Below are 14,534 nucleotides of genomic sequence, written 5' to 3'. Positions count from 1 at the left end.
GGCCCATGCTGAATGGGTGGGGCCACACCTCCATGGAAATTATCCAATCAGAGTCATCACCCACAGTTGGGTGGGTTGCATCTCCATGGAATCAAAGAATTACAGTCTAATTAACACTGATACGTCTGCCCACACAAGATTACATCAAAGATAATGGAATTTTGGGGGACATAATACATTGAAACTGGCACACCGGGTTAAAGCAAAAATGAAGTACATAATAGAAGTAATCTAAGAAAAATGGAAACAAAATCACAGTATATATGGACCTTACAAGTTCAGCTTGACTACATCCAGAGAAAATACATATCTTTAAACACTTTCGTTACTAAGGTGATGACTAAGACTCTTGGAAGACTAGCTGGGGGTTTAAGGCTAACTACAAAGTTAGAGCGCACAGTCCCCAAGATTGCCCTCACTTCTGACACCAATTATGAGTTCAGGGGGGTTTTCCAAAAACACCCTCAGGTTTGATAATTTGCTAGAAGAACTCATAGAATACCCTGAAAGGTATTATACTTACAGTTACAGTATATTGCAGGAAAAGGATAAAGATTAAAGTCAGCCAAGAGAGGAAATAGGTAGAGCAGAGTCCAGGAGGATTCCAAACATGGAACTTCTGTTGCCCTTTTCCTGGTGGAGTCAGAATGTGTTATTCCCTTGACATTGATATGTGACAGTATCCACGGAGTAATGTCAACCAGGAAGGCTCACCTGAGATTCAGTGTTGAGTTTTTATTGGGGTTCCACGATGTAGGAATGATTGATTGATTGATTGCCCAGGTGGTTGATCTCATCCTCCAAGTCATCTGGTACCATGTGACTCAAAGTTCCCAGCCTAAGCCACATTGTTGGTCTTTCTGTCTTGAGCAGCTCTCACCCAAGAACTATCAGGTGTGTCTCCCCCTACCCTAAACAAAGACCCTTCTATATCGGGTAGACATAGATTACCTTCCAGAAACTAGGCTAAGGCCATACCCCTCTTTGGGCAAGGCCAAATTCTTTACTACACACTCACCTAGAATTTGTATTAGTTGATCTATCGTAATAAACTTTGGAAAGTATTATTTTTGTCATTGATTTGAACCTTAAAAATGAAAATGATAGACGTTAATTTTTACATCATCTTTCATGAATCCATTAATGAATTTTCTTGGAAAAATGGAAGAAGTAGTAAAGACACTAAGAGAGAAACCTTTGTTCATCTTCTTTGAAGAGACTATAGTTGAAATGGTATTAAAATTTTTATAGCATCCTTACAAGTTTAGAATTAGCATTGTGTGAGATTTTCAGTGACTGAGTTCTAGCACCTTTGGGATGGTATTTGGTATGAAAGTCTTAAAAAAGTTTTAACCAGTAAACAGTTTTGTTATCAATGAAACATTATGGTTGTTCTAAGATCTCATTAAAATGCTCCCTTTTATGTTGTTTAGTTGGGGAAGATGGTCTTGACTGAGAATTACATAATTCACTGTGAATTGCATTTATTACATTAATATCTCACCTCTGTAATAACAGCTTTTCTGAATATATGTTATATATAAGCATGCTTCTTTATTGCTTATGTAAATCTCATGTAACCATTGCCAGAGGTTACAGCCAAGAATGCAGCTTCTTCATGTCTTCAGACTTGCTCTTAAAACAATGTTGGCATAGGATTTGATTTATTATAAATATAACCCAGTCTTAATAATGGAATTTGTTTATCCTGTTAACCGGTTATGAATGTGTTTGGAATATTTTATGGTAAATTCTCTAGGTTTTGGTAGACTTTCTGTTGATTGGTACTTTAAATTCTTAGCAAATATCACTATATTGATTTCATATGGGTCTGTTTACTGTTTTTAGTCCTTCTAGTGATTGTCTGTATAAAATCAGTTAGAGAATTGGTTCATCTGTCTCTACATTTGCTGTGTTTACCTGCACTTTAATGTACAAATTGGAAATCACAGTCATTGTGGGGGATCACAGACTGTCTTTTCTGTAAACTTTTGAAATTATTACAGTCACATTGTCAATTAAAAAGAGTGTTTATGTCTATAGTATAGATTTGCTTTCTGTAAAACTTTCGCTTATTTGAATGTCTACAGTAAAATTGCTGAAAAATTCTTTATTGCTTCAGCCACTGTAATACTTCGACATGATTATAACAACTGGCAGTAATAAGAAATCTTAACTCTTGGTTATTAAGGAACCTGGCAATTTATTTTGACAGATTATTTGATAGAATAATAATTTTTAAAAATATTTGGGAAAAGCGTAGGACCAATAATCAAGAAATGTGAGGTTTCATTTCTTTTTTTTTTTTCTTAATATAAAAATATTTCACATTCAGTATCGTATTTGCATCTCATTTTCCTGATAGACTTCTGTTTTGATTTTCTGCTGACAGGTCACATTTAGGGCAGGCAAAACATAAGGGATATAGCCCTCCTGAGAGTAGAAAATCTAATACTAAGGCACCCAAAGTGCAGTCTAATACTACTTCTGAACTGTCAAGGGGACACCTTTCTAAAAGGTAAATTTTCACATTGTTTATGCATTTTCAAGGAGAAACTATTTTCATTTGAATCATTCCATAATACTAAAATTTGTCGGGTTATCCCAAAATGTTACAATACATGTTTTTTTTTTTCTGAGAATAACTTTAAAAATTAATAGTGTATTGCCTTTGCAGTGATGTCAATGCAATATGCCCTAGACAATGACTTTTTTCCTTGCTTAGAGAGCTGTGAGCTTCCTACTTTACTTAAACCATTATAGGCATTAAAATTCCATTTTACTATTTTCCTTAGTTTTTGTTGTGAAAGCCATAGTTCAGGTCGATTTCTTAAGATCTACTCGATAGGAGTCTTTGAAAAGGAAAGTAACTATGAAGATTTGATGGTACTACAATATTAAAAGTTCTCATCTTCATTTTGAAAATGTATATTTTCATTTCTTATTTATTCTAAGCTTTGACAAAGCAGTTATATTTGTGAACAGAGTATCAAAGTTCTAATTTCAACTGGTTCTGAACTACTTAAGCATCTTTTTCTTGTAGTCTTAATCCTTGATTTGTGATTGGGAATGTTAGCATCAGTAGTCTCTGGGCTAAAGAATACTCTTCTAATCAAATATTTTACCATCCAAAATCACACCTGCTCTTCCCCACCTCCCCCCTTCGAATTTGAGCCATTTCAAAACCTGTTTATTTAGTACAGGAAAAATTCTTGCATTTTTTAAAGTATTTATTTCCAGAGATTTAAGAACTTAAGAAGTAAACATTATGTGATGATGATGTGTGTAGTGATGACAGCCTGATAATAACTCTGTTCTTCTCTAATCCCTTAGAAGCTGCAGTTCATCATCTGCTGTCATAGTTCCACAGCCAGAGGACCCAGACAGAGCCAGTACTCCAGAAGGGCAAAAAACGGAGCAGGTGCCTAAGAAAGACAATTCTCGAGGAGTGAAGCGCAGTGCTAGTCCAGGCTACAACAGGACCAATTCTCCTAGCTCTGCCAAAAAACCAAAAGCACTTCTGCATACTGAATCTCCCTCAGAGACGAATAAGCCACATAGTAAATCAAAGAAGAGATATTTAGACCAGGAGCAGCAACCGAAATCTGCACCATTGCCATCAACAAGCAAGGCGCATACCAGAAAGAGTGGGGTCACTGGTAGTTCACGGAGTCAGAAAAGAAAGAGGACAGAGAGTTCTTGTATAAAGAGTGGTTCTGTGACTGAACCAACGGGTGCTGAAGAGAGATCTGCAAAACCTACCAAGCTGGCTTCAAAATCGGCCACCTCAGCCAAAGCTGGGTGTAGCACCATCACTGATTCTTCTTCTGCTGCCTCTACTTCCTCCTCATCTTCTGCCATAGCCTCGGCCTCCTCCACTGTACCACCAGGTGCCAGGGTAAAACAAGGAAAAGACCAGAACAAGGCCAGGCGTTCCCGTTCAGCATCCAGTCCCAGTCCCAGAAGAAGTAGCAGGGAAAAGGAACAGAGTAAAACTGGTGGCTCTTCAAAATTTGATTGGGCTGCTCGTTTCAGCCCTAAAGTTAGCCTTCCTAAAACAAAGCTGTCTCTTCCAGGGTCTTCTAAGTCAGAGACATCAAAACCTGGACCTTCTGGATTACAGGCCAAATTAGCAAGTAAGTTTATGAAAGATCTTTTTTTTTTTTTTTTTTAATTAAAATTACTCTTGGTTTGTCAAAAAGTGTTTTCGCTTTCTTAAAGGTAGTCACTTTTTTTTTATTCTGAGGCAGTCTTAGATTTATTTTTATACATATCAGTACATAATAATTGATACTGTATTTAGTTTTATGAAGACAGATGAGGAATGCTGCCTTTCTGTTATTACTAAACCATCATATTTTAGTGACCGTATCTTTCTTTAACCTTGCAGCATCAGTGATTTTATTTCCTAGTATCAGGATGCAACTAAAGTTGGGTTTTCTTTTGTATGAGAAACAAAATTATTCTAGTTAAGAAATAGAGTTGTTCTTGAGCAAGATCAGAGATCTTGTACTTTTTTGGTATCATATAAATATTTCAAGTTCTTAAAGTATGCAAACACTGAGCTAAATTAATAGAAGAAATGTACCCTAATATAAATGAAACCTACTTCACAGGTAATATTTTATGGCCTTTAAGATGCTTAGTCTAAAGATGAATACCTCTGATCTATACACTTCGTTTTGGGTCCTAGGTAAATGGAAAAGAACAGTGTGCTCTTGAAGCTCATAGTGAGTGGAAAGAACTATTTGAGCACCATACATTCAAACAGAGAAACAAAAACTAGATGGGGCAAACATAGTTAAATGTACGTTCCTTTATGAGCCAGACTTTGGGATCCTTAGACCTATTCTCCTCCTTTCTCCAGAAGACTTCTTCAGGAAGCCAAATGTTCATCTCATTAGAACTGATTAGAATTGGTGATGACCTTCTTCAGTTACATGGTTGCTGTAATGCTGAAGTGTTTTCTTTTGTTTTGTTTTTTCTACTTTGAGATATATGAAAAGGACAAACAGAATAATACAACACTTGTCCACAATTTTTTTTAAGTGTTTTCTTTTTGTACTATTTAATCAGGAATCTTATTTTTGACCATTTTGGAGTCCTCATAGAAAATTCTGATTTCACATCCATATTTTCATAGGGCTAGAACTTTTTTTTGATTGTAGGAAGAAGGTGGCTGAAGAACTAAGATACCTGAGTCAGTCTGTGATAATACTGGTCTTTGGGTTTGTTAGCTCTGTTAAATTTAACCCCACAATCTTAACTGCTTTTGGTTGATTAAAAAACCATTAGATTAAATTTTCACTAGATGGGTAACAGGCCAGATTACAAAGGTCAACGAACTGTCCGTTTGTTCTGCCAGTGTTTTCTTGACAATTGTACTTATTGATGTCAGCTTTTATTACCTCCTTTCTTACCTCCTTTTAAGTGAAGTAGATCTGAGATTAACTGTGTGCGTGTGTGTGCACATGTGAGTCTTCGTGTGTATGTGTGCCTCCATCATAGTAGATGTGTGATGGGCCAGGTTGAGTTTACACCAGGTTCCATGCGATTCACCCCTCCCCTTTTCTGCCTTCCTGTCTGCCTCACTCAAAGAATTCTTCTCCTTCCGCTCTTTATTTTTAGGAAGCTTCCGTGGCCATGTGATGGCAGATTTTTCTTGAGTTTCATGTACTGGACTCTTCTAAGGGATCAGCTTTCTTTCCTCACAGGGCTTGTTAACATAATTTTTTAAAGATAATTCGGCCCAACCAATGGCTGATCAGTGGGGTTTCCTTGGTTGTAAGGGGAGCTCTTAATTGGGAAGCACTGAGAGTTCTGATGTACTTATTCTGTTAAACCCACTCTGTACATGGTCACCAACTGGCTTGGTGTTTTAAAACTCATTTCATAATTTTTTTCCTCACTTACACAAAATCCTTGTGGTTTATTGTCACTAATATTGCTTTTCCATTTTCACTGCCACTACTTTAATTCTAAGTGCTAATTATAGCCTTAACTGTTGAAACAAGAAAAGGGAACCACCGTTTGTTCAGTATTCAGGCATTTTACATATGCGGTTGCATTTAATTTTCAAAATAACTGTACTTTAATATGTTATTAAGGACATTTATTTCAATCTTGTAAGTGGCAGTGTTAGGATTCAAAGATGTACTATACTGATTTTGAAGCTTTTGTTTTCTTAACTGTGCCACTTACTTATACCCTTATTAGTTCTCTGTATATTGTACTATTGTAACATACATAATTAGGTCATTTGGAGATGTTAACACTCTAGGGAGATCAGATTTTACTTGTTCCTTCTTTACTGGTTTTGATGAGTAGTACTGTAACTCCACATCTTACCATTCATTATACATTAGCTTCCTTTCTTACAAGTGAAAAACATTTCAAAACAAAATGATAGGGGGAGTCTTTGCTATATTTTTAAAATTTTTATTTTTACAAATATTTAATTTTCTTTCAAGTGCTTGACAAAGCTCCAAATGCTTTATGTGGATTATCTCATTTACTCCTCAGTAGCCCTGTGTAGTAGGTATTATTATTTGTCACAGGTAGGAAAACTCAGGGTCACTGTTCAGGTGACCTCTTCCAAATCACAGAGCTGAGAAGTGATAGAGCCAAGAGTCAAACCAGGCCGTCTGATTCCAGAGAGCAGTCTCAAAAATCGGATGCATATAAATGAGAGATTAAGGGTGGGCTAAATCTGGAAAGGCTCCTTGAAGTCAAGCAGGGCATGGTGAATTTAGGCATTATTAAATGTCACCTTGAGAAATAGCTTAACCCAGAAGCAATACTACAACAGAATTGACAGTGCTGTGTAATTTTAAAAAGAGATGTAAGGACAAAATGAGATACTTTATGATCATCTCTGGGTTTCAAGTAATAGTATTTTAGAGAGCGAGCCCGTAATATTAGATTTGGAAGATTCAGATTTAAAGTTCTGTAATCTCCTGATAGTTTAACTCTAGTTAATGATGCCAACCTAGTCCCAAATATCTAATTTGCAAGATGGTAATGTTCATTCTTGTGAAGCCTAAATGAAAGAATGTATATGAAAATAACTTTGTAAAATTAAAGTGCCATAGTAATTTATTTGAAGGATTTTCATATGTACCAGGGGTTAGTTTGATTTTTTTTTTTTCTTTCTTTGTTTTTCAACATTGATCCAGAGGGCAGAATTAGATTCAATGGACAGAAGTTGAGAGATGGATTTCTGGTTAGTATGAGAAAGTCAGGAAGGAAAAAAAATATCTGTAAATTATCTAAGAAATGGGTGGGATACTTTGTGAGACATAAAATATTACAAAAAAAAATTTTTTTCCCTGGATGTCTTGTTTTCTTGCAACTTTAAGAATCAGTAAACCTATAAATTAGAATGTGGTAGATTTCCTCAGATGAAGGCTCATGCTAAGATAGGATTGGTTAGTAGAGCTTTAAGATAAAGGAAATGTTTTTGAAATTGTAGGAATAGTAGTACTGCAAGATGCATTGTGATAAACCATTCCCCTTGGCCAAATATCACTCAAGGAGATTTGGGATATATATGAACATATTGAAAGCTGTGGGAAGTCTTGCAGTAATTTTTGCTTAACCCAATATTTCACAGTTTTATTTCACCACATGCTGTTACTTTATGAGGCAGCAGTGGTCCATGGGATACACTTTGGGAAATGATATAATACATTTAGTCTGGGCACTGAAGCAGGAAGACCTTTCCCAATGTGCTGCTTCAGCAGCTGTTAACAGGCTGATGAAAAAGTTCCTGATTAGGAACTACGGCTGGCATGCGAGTTACTGAAACAACTACTTTAGCATAGACTTCATGAAGTGTGCTGCCTGCCAACTGCAACTGATCAAAATAGCTCTGGAGCAAAGGTCATCCTAAATCAATCGATAGAGGTCTCACGAGCACCCCAGGAAGGATAGTGTTAGGTGACAGTTCTTAATATGCTTAAGGAAGGTTGTTTAGCTGTGTTGTTGTTTAACCTAAATTAATAGACATTCTTGCAAATTTATGGGACATAATTTAACACAAGTAATAAGATGATTTTAAAAATATTTTTATTTTTGTAATTAGTTTGGCTGCAAAATACACTTTGCTAATCTACTTTCTTTTTAATGTAAGCTGATTTTAAACTAATGACTATTTCCAAGTATATTGTCAGGATAATGGAAGGAGATGGTATAGAAATGTAAGAAACTTTGTGATCAAAATCTGGGTATTAATGGAACTTATTTATTTATAGACAAATTTAAAGGCATTATATTTCTAGTCTGATGTGTCTATTTGTAGATCTAGTTTACTCTCCATTATCTAAAGTGGACATCTTGTGCACATGCTTAGTAACACAGTCAGCAGTAGCTACCAGCTTATTTCCAGCTTGAGTTTGGTATTCTGCTGCAACTTGCATGCAGCCTGTGGCCATTATTAGAACTAGACGAGAACCAGGCAGATGCTGAATTCTGGGAAGGTAATTCTGCTCAGATTAGGGCTCTTTTCATCAGTCTGAGACTTGGTCCTTTGAATTTTTAGTTTAGAGCTAGTTGTGCAGCAGAACATAAAAAAGTTAGACTCTTGGTTTTTCACCGAGATGGATTTTGAAGGATCATCCCTGTTGACTTGGAAATATATTATCTTTCAGCCTTTTGAGGTGTTGGGCGGGGAACTTAAAAGGAAGTCTTGAATGTTAAGAGTTTTCTATATTATAAGAAAGCCTAGAAATAATTTAGTAATTTAAAACTTTACTAGTTCCATTATGTAACCACTTTGAAAAATTGTCAGCTGAGAATCTAATATTTTTTAAATTTTCAAAAGAAATACATTTAAAAATATTTGCTGCTAAATTAATTTTAAAAAGCATTGAATGGAAACAAATATGGTTGGCCTCTTTGTTAAGAAGCTTTTGCTTTAAGAAAAAAGTATATTGTATGTTCACAGAAATCCATATGTGTTTTTGTATACTAGCTCAGGATAAGAATTAACAGCCAAATTGCATTTTACCAAATTACATATAAGTTAGTGAAAATGTCTTCTAATACTGCTTTTTTGTAATATTGCCTTTTATATTACTACTCATTTTATATATATAGTTAATATATATTACATAATATATTATATAATGTAATAGTTTTGAAAGCTGATGGTAAAATGTTATAAAAAAGAAAAATCCAGAAAAGCCCAAAATAGATAAAGAAGAAAAATACCAATCACTTTAAATTCCATTACCAAGGACTCCTTGTTTCTTTGATGCGTATCCTGCCAGGTTTTTCTTCTTTAATATTTATCAGAGCTTATTTATATGCCTGCATGCAGCTTAAAGTCAAGAGTTTTATGGTATTTATTACTTAAAAATAGTGGTCTTTCTGCTACATTGCCCTTCCCCATAGCTGATTATTTTGATACCTATTTCAGAGTCTCTAAATTATGGGCTTATATGTCTCATTGTTGATTTTTTTCTTTTTCAATTTGAGTAAAGTTGCATTCTCCTTATAGAAGATGAGTATTTTGCATTCTAACCCAACTCAACCCCTTTCACCTAGCATGAACATACATCTTTCCATTTTCTAATCATGATCAGTACTAAGTGTTTATGTTTTTATTTACAACTGAGCCATGTAGGAATGTATTTTTACTCATTTTTGTTTTTCTTGAATATAATTATTTTATTGTTTTTTCCTTAGTTTTCTGTGAACCCGTGACTTTATTCAACTACATACTCTACTGAATATCTTTTCTCAGGATGCCCACACGCATCAGGTAGTCCGTCATTTTTGTTTTCTTGAAGAAATGAGGCCTCTGGATGGTTCTTTATCCTGCTTTTGGCCTCAAGGTTTTCTTCAGCTTTCTTCCCCATCCAGTCCCCTTTTTCCATATCCTATGTTTTCTTTCTTGACTTAATGTATCGTTTTGATAGAACAGATCTTCTACTTGCTAGTTTTAAGGAAAAGTCTCCTCTTGGTTTCTGAGATTTTGAATGTCTGAAAATGTCATACCACCTCGTAGTATTTGATAAATAGGTTAAATACTGAGTTCTAGGTTGGAAATTACTTTCCTTCAGCAAGTATCCAATACTGGCACCATTCTTTTTTCTCCTCTGTTTTATATGACCTGTTTCTCTTGAAACTTGCAGATCTTATTTCTACCTCCATGTTTTAGAAATATTGCCCATTGCCATGGGTTTGTTTTCATCCCTTGTTAGGGAAGCTAACAGTCCTGGTTTCCCTGGGCCTGAGGGGTTTTCCTTAAAATCAGGACTTTGGTATCTAAAACCAGGACAGTCCTGGGCAGACCACGATGGTTCGCCACTGTATTCCTTGTACAGTTGTGTTTCATTTCTCTTTCTGTATCCCCTGTTATTTTGAGTGATGATCCTCTTAGATGGTCTTGAACTTCCTATCTTTTTGCTCTTGCTTTCCTTTTTCTCTTTTCTGGTAGATTTCTTCATCTTCCAATCTTTGTATTGGTTTTGTTTTTTTCATGTTTTCTATCTTGTTTTTAATGTTCAAGAAGTTATTTTGTTCTCATCCTTTTTTTTTTTTTTAATAAAATCCTGTCTTTGGTTTATGGGTGCATTTCTTTCTTGAGGTCATTAATAGTTTTCCTTGCATGGTCTCTCTCCCACATAGTTGTTTTGGTTGGTTGGTTGGTTTGGTTTTGGTCTTTGTCTTTTGTTTTAGGAGCTTTCTTCAGATTCCTCATAATTCTTGCTTGCCTCCCCATACCCAAGTGTAGGGGGCCCAAAAATCTAATTTGTAAGCTCTGAGCATAGAGATGAGGTTTCACTAAGATTCACTGTCTAGTGATTTGGTTGAGCTATTTAGTTGGGAAATTGCCTATATCATTATTTTTTTACATCTTTTTTCTTAAGCTGGTAAAATTGCCCAGGGAAGAGTTTCAAACTTCTGCCTGGAAGTGAAGTTTTAACTGCCAGAGTTCCTAGAGACTGGGACAAGAAGCCTGGGAAGAAGGGGGTGGGGGGTGAGGTGGTGTATGCCATCCAGTGTTTATACTTGATTACATACCAACTGCCATTTTTCGTATGCTGCATCTGTTTGTAACTGTGTACTTTAATCAAGAATTCCTATATATTATACTTTCTGAAGAATAAAGGTCAGTGTTTTGCCTGAGATGGGAGAGGGACATTTACCCAGCTATGCAGGTGGCAGAGGGGATCTGGCTGCTTGATAAACAGAGCCTGTAAACCAGTCCTTAGGTTCCAGAGGTGCCTGGTACCATCAATTCCTGAGCCTTTTTGGGATCCTGTAGTGAAATCTAATTGATATTATCTCAGTTTTTTATTTTAAGGCTTTCTGGTTTTCCAGTGCATTTAGCACTGGTATTTCTCCTTTTCAACCTCTAAAATTTTGGTGGTGTTGCCATTTCTTCCATTTTTCCCATGCTCTGGATTTATGCCTCAAATTCTTTTAATGAAGTTTCACGAGGGGACAGAAGTGAATGCACAGATAAAGACAGAAGACTGAGACTTCTGTGCGTATGCGTGTATTTTTCCGAAGTAGGATCTTGATATCTATGATAGTAGCATTCATTTTAGAGTGCCTCTTGTGTGCCAGGCTCTGTTCTAGACACTGAACATACATTAAATTTCCTCTTCACAAAAGAACAAGGTAGTGTTCATATTTTAGATGTGAAGAAACGAAAGTGCTGTATCCGCCTCAACACTTAGACTATTTTCCCTTCAAAAAAAACTTAGGTCATTTTTTAATGGTTGCCTATGGATATATCTTAATTTAGCCCATTCCCTATTAATGAGCATTAACATTCTTTTTCAAGATTAAGCATGGTTTTTTAATTTTACCTCTATATTTTTGTTAGTTCACTAGTTATGTTCCTTTTAAATACTGATATTATTTTGAAAGTGCCTCTGAAAATGCTTGAATTTACGTTCCCACCAGCAGTATAAAAGTGTCAATTTGTTCCCACCCTCATTAACTAACACTGTGTTCCTGTAATTTTTATTACTGTGCTACTGTTTATTTAACCATTTCCGATTATTGGACATTTAACTCCTTTCCAGTTTCTCATTATTATAAATAATGTTAAAGTAAATATCTTTGCACGTTTCTAGTGTTTGTAATTCATTTTGCCAACGCAGTGTGTGAAACAGCTGTGTATTGGACAGGAAATAGATATTGGTTTAGAAAATTCACATTGAAATTTAGCTCACTGTCACCAACAAAACCTGACCTTTATTGTTACTGAGTAATTATTAAAATAAAAATCTATGATCTTTTTATATGATGTATTTATGTTCCATTTTGTGAATTTGTTCTAACAAAGTAGCCGTTAATAAAGCTGTACAAATTGAAAGTGGGCACACAGTAATATTTAAATTACATCAAGGTCTTTATGATCCTGTTGTCTGTTGTCAAAGTGTGTGTTTGTTCTGGCTGGAGGAAATCAAGATCGTTACTGAAAATAATGCCTGTTGTTAATTAATTATCCTTCTTAAGTACTATTTTTTCTGTAGCAAAATGGCACTGTTACATTTTCCTAAATTAAAGTCTTGTGCAGTAATATTCATACTCTTTGGTGCTTTTTTATGTATCAAAGTATGAAGGAAATAGTGGTTCTGAAAATATTTTTGAAATAAATCTGACATGTAAATAAATGGATACCTAATGTAATTACTTGTCAGCTCTTTTTAGCAAAATAATTTGAGGATTCCTGTTTCAAAGATGAATTTTAGGCATCCTCTCATAGCTATAAATTTAAATGGATTATAGTGATTTTCTAGCCTTATTTAAGGTCTTGACTTTTGTATCTTATTCATAGTGATTTGTCTACTCCATTTAGAAAATGGAGATAAATTTACTGTTTTTGCAGAAATAGGACAAAAATTAGAAAACAAAATCAAGATACTTAAAATCGTAGAAAAAGTAGTGCTGAAACTTATTCCTAAGGTACTGTTTAGTGTAGGTCTTGTTTTTCCTTGTAAAATACATAAAGGAGTTTTGTTTTGTTTTTATTTTGTTTTGGTGAGTTTTTTCTTTCAATTTGTATCATTTTTTGGAATTCAGATGAGTCCTCAGTCTTTTTCCTTTTTCTCCTCATAGTCCACTTTGTTTTAGACAGAGGTTGAAAAACATCTTCTGTAAAGGGCTGTGTATGCAATGTTTTAGGCTTTACTGACCACATACAGTCTCTGTCACACGTTCTTTTTTTTATGACTCTTTAAAAATGTAAAACTATTCTTAGTTTGAAGGATATACTAAAATGGTCTGCCAGCCTGATTTGGACCACAGGCTGCAGCTTGTTGTCAACTGCTATAGACTAAAAGTTTTAATACAGTAATAGCCTATAGTTAGGATGTTTTTGATTGCATATGATGCATTTCTAATGAAAAGAAATGATAAAGGAAATCAGCCACGTAACTGTGGTAAGGCCAAGCGCTTCAGGCTTGGCTGGTTCAAGTAACTTAAATGAAGATGGTCCCCAACAGTTCCAAGCCTTGTGAAATATGAGGCCAAAAAAAAAAAAGAGCCCACAGTATTCCATATTAACCTGTAAGAAAGTCCCTGAGTTTCCTTAGGTCATGCCTATCCTTGAAAGAAACACTGGCGGAAGGGAGGGCACAGCAGTGATTGGAAATAATGGAGACAGGCCAGCGTGGGTCGAGACCTTCATATAGTGGGAGTGTGTTGTGAATGACAGTCCATGTGTCTATTCAGTCATATTTTAATGTCAGTTTAAAATGAATATATAACTTGCAGAATAAAAACATTGATGTATTTAAATGGAGTAACTAGTCACTAAATAAAAACGTTAGATCATTCACCCCAAGCCCTTAACCTCGCTTGTTTTTCAAGACAGTTTTACTGAGTACATTCATATCCATGTTAGCTTTGACTTCTTATATAATAGAAGAACTCTTTAAGAAATTGGGAAAGTTTACTTAATTGTTGCATTGCTAGAATTGTTTATCATTTGGGGGTTGTCTTTCCGTTGTAGGGGGTATGTTTTGGTCTGATATGTGTATATACCATATAAAAGGTTAGCATACTTATAACTGATAGATCATGTAAAAATTAGAATAAAAAACATCACAATGACAGCGTGTCCAGTTGTCTCTTGCCACCTTTTAAATAATTTAACACAATTAAGATTTAAAACTGTACCTTTTCAGTATTGATAGCATTCATCTTTTGATAACTTTTAGTTAATATGCAGATGATATTACCCATTGTCATTTCTCTTGCAAAATGACAAAATTGGAATTATCTCATATAATGAGAAATACTTTTAAATTAAAATAGAAAAGAAAAATCAGTCATTAACTGGAAGGTACCTAAGAGCATTTTAACTATTTCATGTATAAGTTAGGAGCCAGAAAGTAAAATATCTAAGACATTGTCAGCTCTCAATCTATTTATTTTTTTATCTTTTAAAATATTGTTATATTAAAAAAATCCAAGTTTGTCATTGGATTCATAAAGAGATTTAGTTATTTCACATTTAAAAAGTCACACTTCTGCAAAAGGACTCATTTTTAAAAGACGAAGCCCTGGAC

At 34.9% G+C, this 14,534-nt stretch overlaps 1 protein-coding gene across 15 annotated transcripts in view; it reads left to right on the top strand.

Moving 5' to 3' along the window:
- Positions 1–14,534, top strand: part of TRIP12 (thyroid hormone receptor interactor 12) — a 175,345-nt gene that overhangs the window by 70,953 nt on the left and 89,858 nt on the right. For 8 of the 15 annotated variants that reach the window (XM_037849860.1, XM_037849859.1, XM_037849858.1 and 5 more), the window contains 2 exons: positions 2,393–2,518; positions 3,334–4,136. In XM_037849860.1, the coding sequence (XP_037705788.1) occupies positions 2,393–2,518; positions 3,334–4,136 (929 nt within the window). The remainder of the gene's footprint in view (positions 1–2,392; positions 2,519–3,333; positions 4,137–14,534) is intronic. The other 7 variants (XM_037849872.1, XM_037849868.1, XM_037849871.1 and 4 more) reach the window with 2 other exon arrangements.

Source organism: Choloepus didactylus, chromosome 9, assembly GCF_015220235.1.
Source record: "Choloepus didactylus isolate mChoDid1 chromosome 9, mChoDid1.pri, whole genome shotgun sequence".
In the NCBI taxonomy this organism is placed as follows: domain Eukaryota; kingdom Metazoa; phylum Chordata; class Mammalia; order Pilosa; family Megalonychidae; genus Choloepus; species Choloepus didactylus.
Note: the sequence above shows the minus strand (reverse complement) of the source record. Positions and strands in the feature narration are given on the sequence as shown.